We start from the raw sequence: 19,626 nt of genomic DNA, 5'->3' as shown, positions 1-19,626 counted from the left end.
CTGGTGGAAGACCTCATACAGCAGTGGGATCTTCTTGATTTCATACCGGTCAAAGGGCTCTACACATGGTCCAACAACAGAGTGGGAGAGGATCATATTTCTGCCCGTCTGGATCGATTTCTAGTCCAAGGCGCTCTGATGATGAACAAGAAGATAATCACCACCAAAATTCTACCCAAATTGACCTCAGATCACAAACCAGTTCAGCTCATTCTGGAAGATGAAGAAGATCTGGGTCCAATCCCCTTCCGATTCAGCCCTCTCTGGACCGAAAGGGATGGTTTCATAGATATAGTGAAAACAGCATGGGCCAAATCCTTCACAGGGTCCTCTAGTTATGTGTGGGAACAAAAGCTCAAAGCCACAAAGAAAGCCCTGAAGGAATGGATAAGGAAACCTACCCAAATCCAACCAGCCAAAGAAAAGAAATAGTGCAGTCATTAGAGGCACTGCAAGTCAAAATGGAAGGCAGAGATATCACACCAACGCTGCTTGACAAAGAAGTAAAAATTCAGTGTGCATCATTTCGATCTTTCCGAATGGAGGAAGAGTACTGGAGAATCAAATCTCAAAGTTTGTGGCTGAAGGCTGGTGACCGAAACACCTCCTTCTTCCATCGCCAATATCGAGCAAGACTCTCCAGAAATCATATCTCTGAAATAACAATAGCAGATGGGCAGATCTGTAAAGGTTCAGCCAGATAAAAGAGGCAGCTGAAAGTCATTTCAGACATCTCTACACCACAGGTAATCAAGGCAATGAGGAGGAAACTGTTGATCTCCTCTCCAACATTCCTCTCCTAGTCAGCCTTGAAGAAAATTCCGCTCTCATCAATCCTATCACTGAAGAAGAAATCATTAAAGTTATCTGGTCTATGGACTCGGATAAGGCCCCTGGGCCCGATAGATTTACCATACACTTCTATAAGACTTGCTGGGACATCATCAAAGTGGATCTATTAAAGATGATAAAAGGATTCATGAAAAAAGCCAAGGTAGGAGGAGGAACTAATTCCACCTACCTCGCCCTTATTCCTAAAGAAACCAACCCCAAAACCTTCGCTAGATTCAGGCCTATATCGCTTTGTAACACATCCTACAAAATCCTGGCAAAGCTTCTAGCAAACAGGATCAAGCCCCTGTTAAACAGGCTGATCTCAAGCAATCAAGGTGGCTTCGTAGAAGGTAGGCACATCCTGGATAATGTCATCCAAGTTCAGGAGACAATTCACTCAAGCAATCAGTGAAAAGAAAAAGGAATGCTCATAAAACTTGACATGGCCAATGCTTTTGACCGAGTCAATCGCTCCTTCCTTTACAAAGTCCTCCATTCCTTTGGTTTCTCCTCCCATTTTGTCAATCTCATCATTGCCTGTACTGATAACCCCTGGATTGCCCCTCTTGTAAATGGTCGCCCTACTCCTTTTTTCCAAGCCCAGAGAGGCCTCAGGCAGGGATGCCCGCTCTCTCCCTTCCTGTACATCCTGATGGCGGATTCCCTCAGTAGAAAGCTATCAGCCGAAAAAGCTTCAGGCTCCCTTCTTGGCCTCAAACCTTCCAATAGCTCTCCAGCTCAAAACCACGCTCTATTTGTGGATGACTCTCTCCTCCTTGGAGGTGCCTCTGTCAGAATCGCCAAAGCCTTTGATACTGTCCTTAAATGCTACTGCAGGGTTTCAGGAGCTTCAATCAGTGAAAGAAAAAGTGAAGTCTATGGATGGAACATTGGGCAGCAAGAGCTCACAAGTATCTCTAACCTTCTTGGCTTCAACGGCCATGCCCATTGGGAGAAGATAAAATATCTCGGCCTTCCCATCACAAATGGGTTCAACAAGAGGTCGCTGTGGTCCGAAATTATCAGCAAAATTAAATCAAAAATTACAGCCTGGGGAGGATACTGGCTCACAAAAGGAGGCAAGGTCATCCTGATCAAGTCTGTGTTATCTGCACTCCCAATTTACCAAGCAGCCTTCCTATTCGCCCCAAAAAGTGTGACGGATCAAATCTCCAAAATTCTCCGTGACTTCTTCTGGCCGGGGGGAAAGGAAATCAACATAAAATTCACTTAGTGAAATGGGACTTGGTCAAAAGTTCAATCCCCAAGGAAGGTCTGCAAATCTGCGACCCTGCTCTAGTCAATCTGGCGATGGGAGGCAAAATCCTGTGGAACCTATTCAAAGACCCCAAGCAACCTGTCTGTGAAATGCTGAAATCAAAGTACGCCCACAAGGTTCCGCTCAGAAATCTGCAAGCAAGTCAAACAATCAACATCACACAGGTTTGGAAACTTTGCAGCAAAAGTTTGAATTTCTTCAAAGGCAAGGCGTACAAGATTCCAGGAAACAACAAACAAACAAACCTGTGGTATGATCGAATAATGGACCGAGACCCTCTCTCGGAAGTTGAAGAAATCGCAGAATTAAAAAATTGGCTGGAACGCGCAGGGATCAACAACATTCATGATTTATCCAAATGGGACTGCCACGATGATTGGAAAGGATGGGACTTTTTTGGAGTCCTTGATCGTTTAAACCAGCAGAAGCTCACCCTCGAAGAATTGCTAGAAGAAGCGGCCCCAGTGAACAGAAAAATGAAGGACAGCTGGGGATGGGGGCAATCCGGAAGCTACATAACAGCAGCAGCTTATAACGCCCTCCAGCCCATTAGGAATAGCAGTAAAACACCGGATTTCTGGAAGAGAGTATGGGAACCGCTTGCTCTTCCTAAAGTCAATTTCTTCTTTTGGACGCTGGTCCAAAATAAGCTGTTAACTGGAGATAACCTGATGAAAAAAAGCATAGCTGGGCCGCATAGATGTGAGCTGTGCAGAAGCAGCTTAGAAACAGCCAAGCACCTCTTCATGGAATGAAAGTTCGCTAAAGAAGTGTGGGGACTCATACTCCATGAGCTATTAATCATAGTCCCCCCATTTAAATATGTTGCTGATCTATTTGACTCATGGAATCAATGCTATCCCAGTAAAATCCCCAGCAAATCCTTTTGGAGAAAAGTCTGGAACGCTATCCCCAAATTTGTGTGCTGGTAGATTTGGTTGACCCGGAATGATCTGATATTCAACGAAAAGGTGCAAGCTCCCTTCTCGGCAGTGGTAAAGGCCAAATCCTTCCTCCTGGAAGCAGCCCAACAACAATATTTTTCAGATGATTCTTTGCTTCTCCTTGAAGAAGAGAGGTGGTTGGGCCCCCTTTCCCCCCACCCACGGAAGCAGCTATCAGCCCCTCATGCAGTGAATCCGGAATGGCGCAAAAGAGATTCCGAAGCTACCATTCAAGAATGGTGGCGAAAACAAAAAATAACTACGATATTCTTCGATGGAGCCTCCAAAGGCAATCCTGGGGCAGCAGGAGCTGGAGGGGTCATCTATGCCCCGGACGGATCAAGAAGGGACAGCTTTTGCTGGGGCATCGGGCAGAAAACCAACAATCAAGCAGAGATCCTAGGCCTCCTCAAAGCTTGTCAAATAGCCAGAGACAGAGGAGACAAAGAATTCCAAGATTTTGGAGACTCAGAGATCTTAATAAAAAAATTAAATACGGAAAAATTGTTCACCAATGCAAGCCTCAACAAAACTCTGAACAGATTAAAGAGAGTCCTGCTCGACTTCGACTCCTACAAATTCCTCCATATCCTCAGAAACTTGAACAATGAAACAGATGTGATGGCGAACAAAGGCTGCACTCTTGGGAAAGGACAACTTCTCATAAATGACGAAAGCTCATTCCATCCCTGCAACCCATGAGGAAGCTGCATCTTGTAATAGCACAAGAAACAAAAATAGAAGCAATGTAAGGATGGCTGCCATGGCGTAAGTCCAATCTTTTCTCCAAATAAATAAAATCATACCCGTTTCAGTTAAAAAAAAAAAAAAAAAAAAGATTGATAAGGTGTTATAAGGAGTTTGTATGTGGTAAGAGTGCTCCTCAACCATTTTGAAGTAGAAATACCACCATAAGATCAAAATGCTGGACTTGTTGTGAATCTGCTACGCAAGTGGAAATCAACCATCTAGGAGGTCTACAAGCGTTGGAGAGACTACTTAAAAAGTTCTACACCATAAACATGTTATAAAATTAGTTATTGTAGAGCAATGAAACACATAAAATATTGCAGAAACACAAACACAAAAAAATGCATAAAACAAGAGAGACAAAATCATGGACCATATGTTTAATTCAAAATTCATCTTAATGGTGCTCTGATTTAGTTTTCCCAAGTAATCTGTGTTTTCCTCTTAAAGCAGCATTTAGAATTCATTTACAGTCTTAATGCTCTAAGTGTTGTTTTCACCTTTCTCATACTCACCCTCCTACAACGATTTAACTTGATTTCATCACCAAGACTACCTACCTTGCCCTTGTGGAAAAACCCTTTCTCTCTTCATCATATGAGTGGATAGATTATAACTTTGACATGACTCCATGCCCAATGGATCTGTCTTCTTTCTTACCAGCAACTCTTTGAAAAAAACACACCTAATTGAGCTCTATACCTAGCCTAATATCATATTATTCAAACAACCTAAGTGAGAGAGTCCTCTCTAAGGTTGGAAGGGCTAGATTCTAGCCTAAAAGTGGTTTGTGGTTACCTCTGAATTTCTCTCCTCAGGCTAGGGAAATTTATGTAGTGCCAACACGATGGTCTCGACTCGAACCATGCATCATTGGACTCTTTGTTTCTGTACTCGTCCACATTTTTCAATGGAACGGACAATTTTTCTTTTTTGGGAAAAAGTGGATTGCTTCTTCTATTTTTTAATATAAGAGACTTTTGCCTTTCAACATATAACCACTGTTGTGTTCCTGTTGAAAACAAAATGCAACAAGATTATAAATATTTGTACTCCAAAATTGTGTTTAATTATATTATGACATCCTAAAATAGTTTTATTCGAAAAAACCTTTACTTAAATTTGCATAAATGCATATTCCATAAACAATGATAATAATAAACTCTGTCATTTAACTTAGTCAAAGTATCACCAATAACTATGAATATATTTTCATTTTGATATATTCTAACAAAAAGTTGAAAACTATGAATCAAATCACAACTTATATTTATCATTTTTTTTTCTATATAATACATTTCCAAAGGAAATTAGTGGGCATTTCCCCACATTTTAAGGATGGTACCTAAGGCAAACTAAATTATTTAGGGCTCAAGACAACGCCAACATTTCAACAACAATCATCCCATCACGAGAAAGCATGTCAAAATGTGGGATTTGAACTAGAGGGGAAAAACAAATTTCCCCTCAACCACTTAGATGACACCCAATTGACATTTATATTTATGATTGTATAAAAGAATAGTCTAGCTAATAAACGTTTTGACCATTTTCAAGGAATATTTTTTGCTCAAATTAGCCTGAAAATCTAGCATAGTTTTATTAGAATTAAAAGTTTGAGTTGTGTAATTTGCATAATCTAAGCGTCATGGGGTTGTTTAAGGCGTTGAATTTATTTATACATTCAAAAATACATTTTAAATAACAATAAATCACAATCACAACCAAAATAATATCACCAGATTCCAACGAAAAAAATATCAAAACATCTATTAATTAAAATTTACTTTATATAAATAAATTGCAAATCCAAAAAAAAAAATTAAAATTATATTATTAATAATAATATTCAATTAAAAAAAATTCATTTCAATTTATATAAAATTATTACTTTGTATTACAATATTGCTTAGGATTATTACTTAGTAACTAAATGAATAGATTTTATTTTATAAAATTATCACTGTGTATTACATATATATATATATATATTTTTTACAAAGTCGGTTGCTGTATTAATATCTGAAAAAAAGGGAGTCTGGACTCCTGAGGTACATTGAGTGCTGAGGACAGCCAGGATCAGTGGAGTTACAAAACAAATATCTCTCCTTGATCCTACTCCTACTTGTTCTGTCTTTAAGGACTTCTAAACTACAGTAAACTCTTACATATTGGAGCAGCAGAAACTGACATTTGCAAAACATTTCTAATCTATGTTTATATGACTAATGTGCCTTGCAGTAGATTCCTCCGGCTTTTCTTCCCCGTCAATTTGCTTGGCGCTTGAGGAGCTTGGGGCTGCGTTGTTGCGTTTGTCCATCATGTATTTCAGAATCGTTATGGACTCTTCCGCATGGCTGCACCTGTTTGACAAATGGTTGAACTGTTCATGAAGAGAAGAGACCCTGTGCAAGAAGAGATCAATTTCTGCTCGGTACTTGTCGTTGATGATGCGGTTCTGGTTATCGATTCTTGCTTCCAAAATCCTCTGTTGATTGTCTAATATATTCTGTTGGGCTCTGATTTCTTCCAGCTCAGCTTGTAGGTCCGAGCAGTGCAAGCAATCCTCATTGCGAGCCATTACAGATGCTGAGGAAGGGGGAATTAGATGGCGGATGAGAGCGAAGAGGGGCTGCCTGAGGATTCGGTCTACAGCGCGGGAGGCAGAGTTCCACCAGGATACTGAGGCAGGAGAGAAGAGCCGGGATAAGTCGCAGTGAGAAGTAAGCTGCCTGAGGTTTCGGTCTACAGCGCGGGAGGCAGAGTTCCACCAGGAAACTGAGGCGGGAATGAATAGACGAGATAAGTCGCAATGTGAAGCAATCGAGAGGTAGAGCATTCGTAATGTAGGATGCATTCCCCATTAGCGTTGATGATCAGTCCCCCTACTTCGGTGGTTCCTGGGTTCGATTTAGATGCCCCATCGAAGAAAAGATAAAAGCTATTGCATTTTTGTATCCAGTTGACAAACTCCTCCTCTTTTAATCTGATCTTCCAAGAGTGAGTTTCCTGCCTGCGTTGTTCATTCACCATGCTACCTTTCTGAGCGTTGTAATTTTTGTCCAGAATGTAACTAATAAAATTTCGTTCTTCCACACTATACATTGTTGCATCTATCCTGCTTGGAGTTTTGATTGAGATAGTTTCCAGGGCGAGATTTTTGGCCTTGTTACAAATTATTCTTGTAGCTGAGCTCTTGTTTTGGAATATTTTCCGATTTCTTGCTAGCCAAATTCGCCATAGCAAGGTATAAGGGAGAGTATTCCATACTCTCTTCACCAGGTTGCTTCTTTTTTCTTTCCAGGGACAACTTTTTTTCCAGATGTGAATCACTTCAGCTATGGAGTGCTGAGAGTTCCAAGGTAAGTTACCAGTGAAAGACAAACTTTTCCAACAATCAACAGCAAAGGGGCATTCTACAAAGAGATGGTGCATCGTTTCTTCGGCGTTGTAGCAGTTGGGACATCTAGATGGGCCATTGATGCCTCTCTTTTGCAGGTTCTCTGCTGTTAAGATTTTCCCTTTCAGCAGTAGCCATATGAAATTTTTTATTTTTGGAAGCGCCTCTGACTTCCAAACCATTTTCCAGTGGTTCCATAAAGTCATGGGAAAGGTGCTGTTGCAGAGATATTGGTGGCCTGCTTGGACTGTGTAATTTGATCCGGTTAAATCCCAACGAAAACCATCCCTCTCATTCTTCTTAATGGGAGCTTTACTGTGAAGGAGAGACTGCAGATAGCATAGACTAGGGTTAAGTTCGCTGGGTATTTCCGGGAAGGACCACCCTATCCAGATGTGAGATTGTGGATCCCAGTTGGAGATTTGGTCCAGATGGTATATACCCCTGTTGTTGAAGAAATTTAGAATGGGTATGGTTTCTTCATGCATGTTTGTAGGTTGTTGTCCCAGGATTTTATCCTTTCCAATATTAATACTAGCTCCCCCCACAGGAACTTTAGAAGTATTCTGAATCATGAATGGAATAGTTTTTTTGCATAGTCGCCAGATTTTAGAGGAGTCTCTGTTAGGAATATCAGAGTCAAGAAGTTGTTGTCTGGGGAAGTTTAGGTATTTGGTCTCTAGCACCCTTTTCCACCACGAAGAGGGACCTGTTATAAGCCTCCATGCAATTTTTCCACCAAAGGCTAGATTTAAGAACTTAGGCGACCTAATACCGAGACCTCCTCTATCTTGGGTTTGAATGACATGTTTCCAGCTGACCAAATTAAACTTTCTTTTGTCGTTCTTCCCTCCTTGCCATAGGAAGTGGCGGAGAACAACTTCCATTTTGTGGTGGAAGGTAGCAGGAGCTTGGTAAAGAGAGAAACGATAAAGGGGGAGAGAAGTGATACCTGATTTGAGAAGAATAAGGCGGCCTGCTGGGTTGAGCCACAGTGATCCCCATTGCTGCACCTTCCGCTTCACCTTGTCAATGATTCCGTCCCAGGTTCCAGCCTTCAAAGGACCTAGGCTCACTGGCATGCCCAGGTAAGAGAAATGGGTCCAATCCAGATTGCAGGAGACACCAAATATATTTGCGATACTGTGAATGACCTGATTTGAAGTGTTCCATCCATAAATACAGCTTTTAAGCTGGTTGACCAAGCCTCCAGAATACCCCATAAATTGATCAAGAAGTTTCTTGAACCTCCTTGCTATTGTGGTGGAGGCTCCTCCAATTAACAAGGTATCATCGGCAAACTGTGAGTGATTGATGTTCTTGGCTCCATTCCCGAATTTGATTCCAGTGATGAGGCCCACTCTCCTGTTATGATCCAGAGCTTGACTGAAGGATTTCGCCATGAGGATAAAGAGATAGGGGGAGAGGGGGCAGCCCTGTCTAAGACCCCAGGAGGATTGAAATGCTTCACCTGGTCTGCCATTGATCAGGGGGGAAATCCAGGGCCCAGAGATGCAAGCAGCTATAAGATTAATGAAGGGCAACTCGAATCCCATCTTTTTTAGGACAGCTATAAGGAAGGAGTGCCTGACTCTGTCAAAGGCATTGGCCAGGTCAAGCTTGAGGATGAACCCTTTTTCCTTCCTGGAGAGGCTCGAATGTATGGCTTCTTGCACTAGAAGAATGGAATCAGTGATTTGCCTATTGGGCAAGAAACCTCCTTGATTTTCAGAGATCAAAGAGGGAAGGAGGGGTTTAAGGCGAGAAGCTAGAATTTTGGACAGAATTTTATAGGAAGAATTGCAGAGGGAGATGGGTCGGAATCGGGAGAAGGAAGTGGGCCGGTTTTCTTTGGGGATGAGGGCAAGAAAGGTGGCATTGGTGTACCCGCCTATTTTACCCTTTCTCTGAATCCATCTGATCATCTTAATCAGGTCCTTTTTAATAAGACCCCAGAACACCCTATAGAAGCAAATGGGAAATCCGTCAGGCCCAGGCGCCTTATCAGGATGCAGATTCCAAATCGCTCTTCTGATTTCCTCTTCTTCAATTTCCTTATTTAGACTGTCGTTCATCTCCTTAGTGATTCCTTTGGGTAAGTGTTGGAGCAAATCAGTATAATCCTCTTCTCCTTTAGTTTCAGTTAAGAGATCTCTGTAATGCTCGGAGGCGGCCTTTCTAATGGCCTCTTGGGTGCTGTGCAAATTTCCTTCATTATCCAAGATTGAGCTTACATTGTTCCTAAGCTTTCGAGCAGTGGCCTGTTTGTGAAAAAAGGCTGTATTTTTATCTCCTCCTTAGAGCCATAATTTCCTGGATTTTAAACACCATTTGGTTTCTTCCTCCCTGTTTATGTGGCTCAGCTGAGTATAGAGAGCGCTTTCTTGCTCCTTGTTTTGCTGAGATAGGCCATGTTCTTCAATCCTTGATTGGACGCTCTCTAATTCACTCTTGATTTTCTTTTTAACCTCCTCAGGTTCCTTGTAATTCTCTTTGGCCCATTCCTTAATCACCTGTTTGGTTTCTTTTAATTTAGTTTCCCAGATAAAGCCTGGTGAACCTTCTACATGCTGGCTCCAAGCCTCCTGAACAATTTCTCTGACTGCTGGAATCCAATTCCAAAGGGGGCTGTATTTAAATGGAATAGGCCCGAGGGGGCAATGAGTTTCCAGAGTGAGAGTAATAGGGTAGTGATCAGATGCTGAGGTATTGAGGACGCTGGCATATCCTATCGAAAAGGAAGAGAGGTACGAGATATTGACTAAAAATCTGTCGAGCCTCTCCATTATATTGCCGATGCCAATCCTACGGTTACTCCAAGTGTACCTGCGATTTTTAGGAGCAACGTCAACTAATTCATGTTCTTGAGTGATAGCCTCCAGTCGGCCTCTGAAGGGATCTGGAGTGAAACATCCTCCCCTTTTTTCATTGGCATGTAAGACTAGATTGAAGTCGCCTGCTACTATGATGTTTGAATTTAGCTCCCCATCGATACTTGCCTTTAGATCGTCCCAACAGATTTCCTTTTCTCTGTAATGGTTGGGAACATAAACATTATAGATAATTACAGTATGGTTGTCTGTTCTGCTGTCCAGAGTGGTTCTGATCCAATGCTGGTGAAGATTTGTTGAAGTGCAGTTCCATTTACTGTAGTCCCAGATGGTGGCAATTCCTCCGGAGGCTCCTCTTGAGTCACTGGTGCATCCTATATATTGTTTCTGCTGATCTATTATTCTTCTCATTTCATGCTGGTCTTGTTTTGTCTCCTGTATCAACATAATATCTGGCTTTTCATTATGAGTTAGATCTCTGAGGGCAGCAACTTTGGAGGGGTGCCCTAAACCCCTGCTGTTCCAAGATAAGATTTTCATCATTGGGTATTGGGCATGTGGAGAGGTGCTCGCCTCTCTTGATCTTTGTGACTTGTCTCTTTCTCTTGATGCCCCAAAATGAAAGATTCTATTGGTGTTTGCGTTCCCATGGCTATGTCTTTCTGGGCGTTCTCATCCCTGTGTTGCTTGGCTGATTTTCTACCAGGTCCCGGTTTTTTATAAGTGTCGCTGGATGTTCCATGTTCTTTCGAAGAGCTTCTGGTTATCCTGGATAGAGAGGGCTCAAGGGAGGCCTGCGATGAGATGATCTGGGAAGGGTGGGGATCAGAAGGCTCGGGCAAGGAGGGATCTTCTGGAGGAGGCTCTAGGGAAGAAAGGACTAGAAAGGGGTTAGAAGAGGGGGGGAGGGGCGGATCAGGCGGGAGGGGGACAGATGGAGAAGGGGAGGAAGAAGAGGGACGCGGAGCAGAGGGTACAGGAGGATCAGACTCCAAGGGAGGCTTGGAAGGAGGGGCAAACTTCTTCTTTTTGACTGTTTCCCAATGGCCTTCTTGCTCGTCACTCTCTGCATCAACAAGTTTAGAACATCTATTGGCAAAATGTCCGTATTCGTGACATACCTTACATTTAAATGGTATCTGCTCGTAGTCCAGTTGCTGGACATGGCTCCATTCGTCCACTTTCAGCTTTATTGCTTCGGGCAGTCCTTTGCCTAGATCCACTTTGACACAGATCCTTGCACAAGCTTGCATGTTGTCCTTCGGCTCGCTACGATCAATATATTTGCCTACAACGTTCCCAATGGCACGAACAGACTCATCTCCCCAGCAATGGAGAGGGAGGTGAGGGAGACGGACCCAAACCGGAACAACACTGGGAACATCCAGTTCGGGGTCAAAATCTGGGGTCCATTTGTTGAGGTAGAGGCCCCTGGAGTCCATGAAATACGACCCATTTCTGAAGATTAGGTCCTTATCCTCTTTGGATTCGAAATGGAATGTATAATACCCTTTTCCACAAAACCTAATTGATATTTTCCCTTGGATTTTGTCTGACCAGTTTCGTTCAACCCATCTTTGAACTGTTCTTGGAGAGGGCCAAAGGCCTGTAAATTGACCTATGAGACCTTTTTCGGCCAGAGATAATGCCGCCATGCGAGGCAGGGTTGGAGGCAATTGAACTTCTTGAAGAACATCTAATTTCTTAACAAATTTCGAAAGTGCAGGTCTGGGGCGTTGTGGAGGGAGGGATTTCACTAGATCTGAGAAGGCTTTTTGAGGATCGATTCCCTCCCGTGGAGATTCCGGGGGGCGGCCGCGATGCCGGAAAGAGGTTGCAGTCTCAGAGGGGCGCGCGCAGGCCAAGGCTCCGGTCCTGAGGGGCAGCGAAAATCAATAGTTGGACAAGCATCTGTATTACAATATTGCTCAGTATTTAAACGAATAAATTTTATTTTATTAAATGTTAAGTATTTACTAATTATAAAAAATTGTTATCGCATTATTTATACATTTTATGACGTATAATTATTGAGTTATTCTTTATACATTTTATGATGTATAATTATTTAACTTGACTCAATAATTATAATTTATTAAGTATTTCTATAGTTATTTTAAGAAAATATTTTATCAACAAAAAAATAATACTCAATTCTCTTTTTTATTATTATCAAACAATACTAAAAATAAATATATAATACTAATTTTATTATATATCAAAATAATAATTAAATATCTCCTAAACCATAATTATTATTATTTTTAATAATTTGATAAGTTATTCTTATTTATGCACCATGTGTTTGAACACTTCCCATCAAACTACAAACTCCATGTAAGAAACAATCTTGTTCCACAAAGGAATAAACAAATGATAAAGAAAATATTATCTATGAGTTTGCAAAAAAAACACTTATGCCCAACTCATTTAAAAAACTTAAAAATTAATTATGACATTATTTTCACCTTTATCAAGACAAGTGGATAGTATAATCATATCATAACCTCTTTGAGCCACGCATGGATAGTAAAATCATTGGCACGTGCATAATATTAGTTGGGCACATTATTTTATGAGCATGTGGTTTAATTCAATATGAATGTTTTCTAATGACACACACTTAGTTTTTTAAATTTATTGGCTAGGTTTAGTGTCGTTTGTTGGGTTAAAGTGAAAATAATTTAAGTTGAAATTTATAAGAACATCTCTCTCTGCTATAGTTGGTTCATCATTGGAAAAATAAATTATATTAAATATTATTGTATAATGTTAATTAAGTTTTTATAAATTTGTCCTCGATTGGGGTGTGAGTTGTCGAATAGAGTCATTAAGGTAGTTATTATGATAAAGATGTAGAGGAATGTTGTTATTACCCTTTACACGGTTAAAGCGAAGGGTGCGGTGACTTTCAGTGTGTTTAAGATAAGAGGAATGTAGGAAAGTGGCAAAAGCATTTGGGCGAGTTTACCGACTCCGGTGAAGGATAGAAGGTTGGGGTTTGAAAGAGGAAAGGTTCCAAAGGCGAGAGTGGAGCAGAGGCTTCAGAAGGGACAGGGGCTCCATCGACTCCAAATGTTGGCTATCGGGTACGTAAATTAGCTTTTCCTCCACTACACCATGATTCCCTATGTCTGGTTTGATAATTGGGGTATGTATGGGGGCACTCGGTTTGTAGGTGAAAGTAATTCAGGTTGGGGGATATGCATGGTGTTGGGCGTCTACTGGAATTATCCCAACTCCATGGGTTCCTCCCTGGTGTCAATCCATTATGGGATTTACCTCTCTCGCATGGGGCTTATCAAGCTTGGTGGGGAGGGTGACAGTTCGGGGGAATACCTCTGTCTTGTGTGCATGGTAATCCTAGGGTCAGGGGTTGGGACGCTATCAATGTCTATGTTTTGGTGAAAGTTTATTTCTTGGTCTGCTCCATGGGTGTTGAGGGTAATTGGTAGGACTGATTCCTGAGGGTCGACGCCAAGTACCTGAGGAAAGCTAGTAGTGGGGAGGTTGTCACAAGTAGGGGTCTTCTGAAGTCTGGGAATTAGCATGAATTGAGCGTTGGTTGTGCCAGCCTCAGCTGGTTGAGGGGAAGTCGGGAGGCAAGTAGAGTTTGGGTTGGGTGCCTCTTGGAGCCCAGGGTTCATATTTTGCGATGCAACGCTAGGCATGGCAAGGCTAAAACGGTGATGAGTCAGGGGGGACGGGGGAATGGTTATACAGAGGTGGGTGAAGGAGGTGTGGGACTTGGAACCTGTCGGCTTGGTTACCATGCTACGGGATTTGTAGTTGTCCAGTTGTTGGCACCTCGCTCCCAAGGCCGAGACCAAAACGTTTGCAAAGAAATGGGCATGTTAGGGCATCTATTGGGGCAAATTTACCAGGGTGCGGGTCACGGTCATGTTGGGTGGGGTATCCTGCATTTCGGAGGTTATACAAATGAACTAAGTGTGGCAGATTTTGTGAAAAGGAAAAGCCTTCGAGTGTTGGAAATACAAAACATAATGTTATGGAAATCCTGGTTTCTTATTCCCATATCAGGTCCGTAGAACGATAATCATTCTTGGACATGAAGAGCACAAAGGCTAGTTTCAGGCCATCCTTAGGATTTCATTGGTAGGTACTGTGACAGGGCGACAATGGGTAGAATGCGCGAAAGGTAAGAGCCAAGGAAAGAGGCCACCGGTGATCGAGGTTGAGGCTAAACCAAGCACCTCAAGTAAACGTCGAGGTAGAAAACCAGTGGCCAACCTGATAAGTGAAGTGGACATTGCATACAAGGAAGGCACCAAGGAGGAGACTAGGCGACTAATAACAAAATGGGAGGAAGACATAAACTGACAAGTGAGCGTGGATGAAGCTGATCTGGAGGACTAGAAGCTCTTGGTTCCGAATTTGGGCAACACTAGAGGAAGAGGGACTCAATTTAAACAGACCCTGCATCTTTATTGGCTGATGAAATGCCTCCTTGGCAAGGCCATGGAGCAAATCTGGATGTCTATTATCCAGGATTTCCCAAATTACAAACAAGAGTTTCAGAAGCTGCAATTTCAATTGCAGAAACAGGATGGTCGCCTTAGCCGCATGGAGAGACACTTCCCCTGCCTGTTCATGCAGACAGAGCTGCCAGGCTCTAGTGCCAAAGATTTGGCCCTAGTCGCATCGGCCTTCGCTGAGAAGGATGGATAGATGCTGCCTTTTAGTTATTTTTTTTAGTTTTCATGCATATAGCTTTTAATTTCCAATTTAGAGTCATATATATATATATATATATATATATATATATATATATTGCCTTTTAGTTATTTTTTATTAGTTTTCATGCAGATAGCTTTTAATTTCCAGTTTACAGTCACACACACACACACACACACACATATATATATAGGCAAATATAATATGGATGTGGACATGACAATCAAACTTATCTAGCTTGGATAGATAGACTCAATATTTTTTGTTATTGGATGGCTTATCATGCGATTAGGTGGTCAACAGACTTGGTTTCCCGACGGGCAAGTTGAGACCACCTAACCTAGCTCTATGTGGTTGTAACTTGTTTATTTTATAATGAAAAAGAAGGATCTACCAAGCTTAACAAAAAAAGAGAGTTTTTATCAAATTTATTCTTTCATAATTTAAATATTATATAATATTTTATTTATTTATTTAATGTGTTATTTACATTAATGTTATATATATAATTTATATTAGTAGTTATGATTATTATATGAAAATTATTTGTTATAAATTTACATATTTTGAAATATACAATTAAATGTATTATGATTTTTTTTGATATAAGGTGAGAAGGGAAGACATGGTGGAGAAGGTGGTGGGTCTTTGTCACTCTATGCAATTAGTGGACGATATGTGCGAGACCTCCCCCTTTGCCAACCTCGTACAAGATACCTTTTAAAGGATGTTTCATTCATTATATATATGAATGCCTTTTCGACTTGGGATGCATCATTACTTCGCCTTGTTGTCAATATCCTGTATTTTCTTGCTCTTGGTTACTTTGGATCATCTCTCTTCTCGTTGCGATGAATCCGAATTTTTATTTCTCACCCTCTCCTTGTAGTATGGTCATTCCCTCAATCTTACATTCCTCCATCACTTTCTATTCAATTGATAGATGTTGTTTCCTCTTGGTTATTAGCTTGGTTCTAATTCTATGTGTGGCTTTCCAAGGGGTATTTTCACAAGCAGTTCTTAGTTCAGGACCCCTTACCCCTTTTAAGGCCTAACACAAGGGACCCTTATCCATTTGCTTGTCTTTCATAGTTGTCATTCTTGTTTCTAGTATCACACATGACAAAGCAAAGGGCTCAATGTCATAGGGGTTGTGGTTTTCATGGAGTTCTGAGTGGTTCAAGAGCTATATATTGAGTTAAATCTTCGACATGTTGGTTTTAAGAGCAGAATGCTTGGGATATCCAACAAAGGTTGTAGGAGGCCAAGGAAGACATTTCTTAAGAATGAGGATGTCACTCTAACTTTGAGATTATTGCAAACATTGTTGATTGGGTTCTTGTATGGTCACTCTCATGGACATCAAAATCAATACATGTGCACTATTGAATTGTACTAGCATACAAAGTCTCTATTGGGAAAGGTTTTACTCAAATAGAATGATGCAAAAGATGAAGTTATTTTTGTGTTGAGCAATATGCAATCACACCTATAAGACTTAGGCCACCGTTTCAAGATAATTGAATTTCATCTTACTCCAAACGCAGGACCAAGAATGACTAGTCAAGTGGAAGGCACCCCTATAGAGGTGGAGCCCTTAGATTCCACTTAATCTTCTGCATACATTTTATGCTTTTGACTCCATTATTATTATTATATTTATTTTAGCACAAGGCAATATAAGCATCTAAGATCTTTAAGTTTTCTTATAATATGGTTTTGTTATGCAATTTTTTTTGCTATAATTTGATTTAGAACTATCCAAGACTAATAGCCTGATGTATTGCCAATAGTTTAATTTCCCAAAGGGAAAAACAAAGACTAATTTATATTAATAGTTATAATTATTGTAGGGTGGTAGGAGGGGTGCTCTATGGCCCCAGTGAAGTTAAAGTTGCAAAGTATTCATGGGCCTTAAGATATGTCATGACAAACGATCAAATTGAAGCTTATACCCTCTACCAAGGGATTCAATTAGCCAAAGAAAAACATGTAATTTCGCTCACTTTTTTATGAGACTCCCTCCTTCTTATTCAACATTTGATGAAGGGTTCCTCTCCAAGGAACAAAACATTAGAAAGTCTTATGAAAATAATTGGGAATGTTGCGGAAGGATTCCCCTCAAGAGCATATTTCCATGTTCTATGTGATCTCAATAAAGACACAAACTTATCTGCTAATGAAGGGTGTGAATTGACATGGGGAGATCTAAAATTCAATGGAAAAATATGAGCCTCTCCTATTCCTTAGAGCTATGGCATTACACAGTTATGAAGGACTGCATTATCAATCAATTATAGTATGACATATAAATTTTGTTTTTTGCTAGTCAGTTTTGTAAGGTATATACTTACAAAACCCCATTTTTTTTGTCCAGTTTGGATTCCCTCTAGAAAAAAAGTGTAATTTTGTTGTATAATAGGGTTCATAATTTTTTGTTGAAGATATAACTATGTACTACCTAATGTATTTGTTGTGATCGACACACATTCTTGCATATTAATATTAATTATTACATAAAAATAAATATTACAAACTTATATATATATATATAGATAATCAAATAAAAAATTCACTTAATATATATTTCTATTATTGTAAAATTAAATATATTATTTAGATAATTAGAAAATACTTTATGTCACTACCAATGCAACCAAAACGTTAAACAACTTTGATTACTACGTTATAAGATACACGAACAAAATATATATATATATATATATAAGGAGGTGATGATATGATATTATAATTATTTTTATATATAAAAGGAATCTCAACTAATCTCTTACTTTCTTCAGTTGCCACAAAACATATTGGTCTTAGTGGACGTTGAACATCAACATCATTGTTATATATATGTGTGCGTGTGTGTGTTAAAATTACCGGTTTGTTATAAAGAGGCAATGATATTTGTCATTATGATTCAATTCTCCACTCCCATATATATGGGTTTGTTAAAAAAAATAACGATTTTTTTATGATTAATTCTTACAAATAAACTGATAAATGAAATATAATGGTTATAATTAAATTCAAAGGATGTTAATTATCAAAATATTTATTGTTATGTTGTTAAAAACAAATAATGATATTCTTCGTTATGATTAAATTTATCCAAATACATTCATAAATTGAATATGATAATGATAATCAAAGTCAAATGATGTTATTTATTGAAATAGTTATTATTATGGTTCTATGAGATCCATAAAAGAGGTAGGTGTTGTGGGGAGGGCAATGTTTTAACTTGGAGGAACAATTAAAGGATAATTTGCTTGGAAACCAAGGGTGTTGTGACATCCCTTGGTTAATATTCCCTCATTGTAAATAATTGTAATCAATTAAAAAGGTTGAGAGAAAGGGACACAAATTCCAATTGCTTGGGGAGGGTGATTGCTTGAGAAATCAGTGAATTTAAATACATCATCCATGGGTTGGCTAAGAATTTTAATGGGTTAACTATGCAATAAATTTAACTAGAAAATTAAATGATAGGCTCAAGTGTCCTTTAGCTCTAACAACAAGCAAATAGGACAAAACATTGAATAACAGGAATGGGATGCGTTGTCCAAGGAGTTTGAATCTGTGGAGCCTTGGGAGAAGACAAACATTAGGTATGATGGACACACATGAAATCAGGTTGACGACGAGGGAGAGCAGAGAACACATTATCACGCATTCGCATATGCAGTAGGAGGAGGACTTAGTCTCATGCACATGCCATGGAAGAACGAAATAATGTTAAACACTAAAAGAAAAATTCCTCCAAGGGTGGAGGTGAAACAACAAAGCAGCGATCAAAACTGACAGTGATTGAACTCTTGAGAAAGTGAACCAACTAAGGAACCCTCAAAGAGGCTTGCTAGGTGATAGCATTATAGGGAGCAGTGGCTTGCCTGAAGGCTGAAGCACCCACTAGAAGCTTGTGGATTGATGAACCTACGGGATTGGGAAGAGGCACTCAGGGATTTGTGAGGTCTGATGAACCACGAGGAGTTGCGTTAGGGTTGAAGCTCTAGTGCTTGACTCACTAATGAAGTACCTGGAGAGGTGATCTCTTTACTCATTAATAACTTATCCATTGATGAACCTTCTCTTGACGTGGACTCTCTTCTCTTGAAAGTGAGCTAAGACACTATGTATTGTGGTATCATGGCATAGATGTTAACCATGTCTAAAAAGTTTGGAAGAACTGAGTGGAAGCTTGTGTAGTTGGTGGATTAAGGTAGGGTGACCTTGTGACATCTTGTTTCAGCTATCAGTATTGCTTAAGTTTCCTCTCAAGAGAACTCCACCTCAAACATTGAAATCCAGCTTGAGGGTGACAACTATAAGTAAATGTGGGTGTATCTTGTCTAAGGTTGGGTGGAGAGTTAGAGTCCCAATCTCACTTGCTAGATCTCTTATAAGATAAGTATACTCTTATGTCCTTGTACATGTGATTATTATGTATCTATTTAATGTGTTGGAATGGTGTCATAATAACGTTGAGGAGTGTTGTTTCCTACATGAATGAGGAATCTCAATGTATTATGTAAAGATTTTAAGGAATGGCTCTTTTCATGTGAATATTTATGAGTTGTAAATCAACCTAGGAATGCATGAACATGAAGAGATAAGAATATTTGTTAATAATTAAATAACTGCAATAACATGATTGAATATCTAGTCACCGTGTTGATGAATTGTTCATGTTGACAATAAGGAATGTGATTTCCTGTTGAGAAGTGCTTCCTAAATATTTTCCTAAGAATGGGTTTACCTTATTTCTATTTTAAGCCTGCAAATTGGCCTAAAGGATCTACGTATGAAGAGATGAATCAATCTTTGTTAGTCAACAAATGCCTGCATCAAAATTTTTTGCCTATCATGCTAGAATTTACCCATCAA

The 19,626-nt window shown here is 39.9% G+C and overlaps 3 protein-coding genes across 3 annotated transcripts; 2 read left to right on the top strand and 1 right to left on the bottom strand.

The window, feature by feature from the left end:
* The first annotated feature begins 1,486 nt into the window (after positions 1-1,486).
* Positions 1,487-2,068, top strand: LOC149139305 (uncharacterized). Its single transcript, XM_089450678.1, has one exon. The coding sequence runs from the start codon at positions 1,487-1,489 to the stop codon at positions 2,066-2,068; it is 582 nt and encodes a 193-aa protein (XP_089306804.1).
* A 77-nt stretch (positions 2,069-2,145) lies between these two features.
* On the top strand, positions 2,146-2,868 carry LOC149139304 (uncharacterized). The gene has a single exon (XM_089450677.1). The coding sequence runs from the start codon at positions 2,146-2,148 to the stop codon at positions 2,866-2,868; it is 723 nt and encodes a 240-aa protein (XP_089306803.1).
* A 6,636-nt stretch (positions 2,869-9,504) lies between these two features.
* On the bottom strand, positions 9,505-10,449 carry LOC149139303 (uncharacterized). The gene has a single exon (XM_089450676.1). It carries the CDS (start codon positions 10,447-10,449, stop codon positions 9,505-9,507), a length of 945 nt encoding a protein of 314 aa, XP_089306802.1.
* Between the last annotated feature and the right edge of the window lie 9,177 nt (positions 10,450-19,626).

Source organism: Pinus tabuliformis, chromosome X (assembly GCF_031772625.1).
Source record: "Pinus tabuliformis cultivar Carrire ecotype Pingquan chromosome X, CPIR1, whole genome shotgun sequence".
NCBI classification, from domain to species: Eukaryota; Viridiplantae; Streptophyta; class Pinopsida; order Pinales; family Pinaceae; genus Pinus; species Pinus tabuliformis.
Note: the sequence above shows the minus strand (reverse complement) of the source record. Positions and strands in the feature narration are given on the sequence as shown.

Coding starts and splice junctions, on each gene's coding strand:
- LOC149139305 (XM_089450678.1), top strand. CDS start 1,487: ATGGCGGATTCCCTCAGTAGAAAGCTATCAGCCGAAAAAGCTTCAGGC.
- LOC149139303 (XM_089450676.1), bottom strand. CDS start 10,449: ATGAGAAGAATAATAGATCAGCAGAAACAATATATAGGATGCACCAGT.
- LOC149139304 (XM_089450677.1), top strand. CDS start 2,146: ATGGGAGGCAAAATCCTGTGGAACCTATTCAAAGACCCCAAGCAACCT.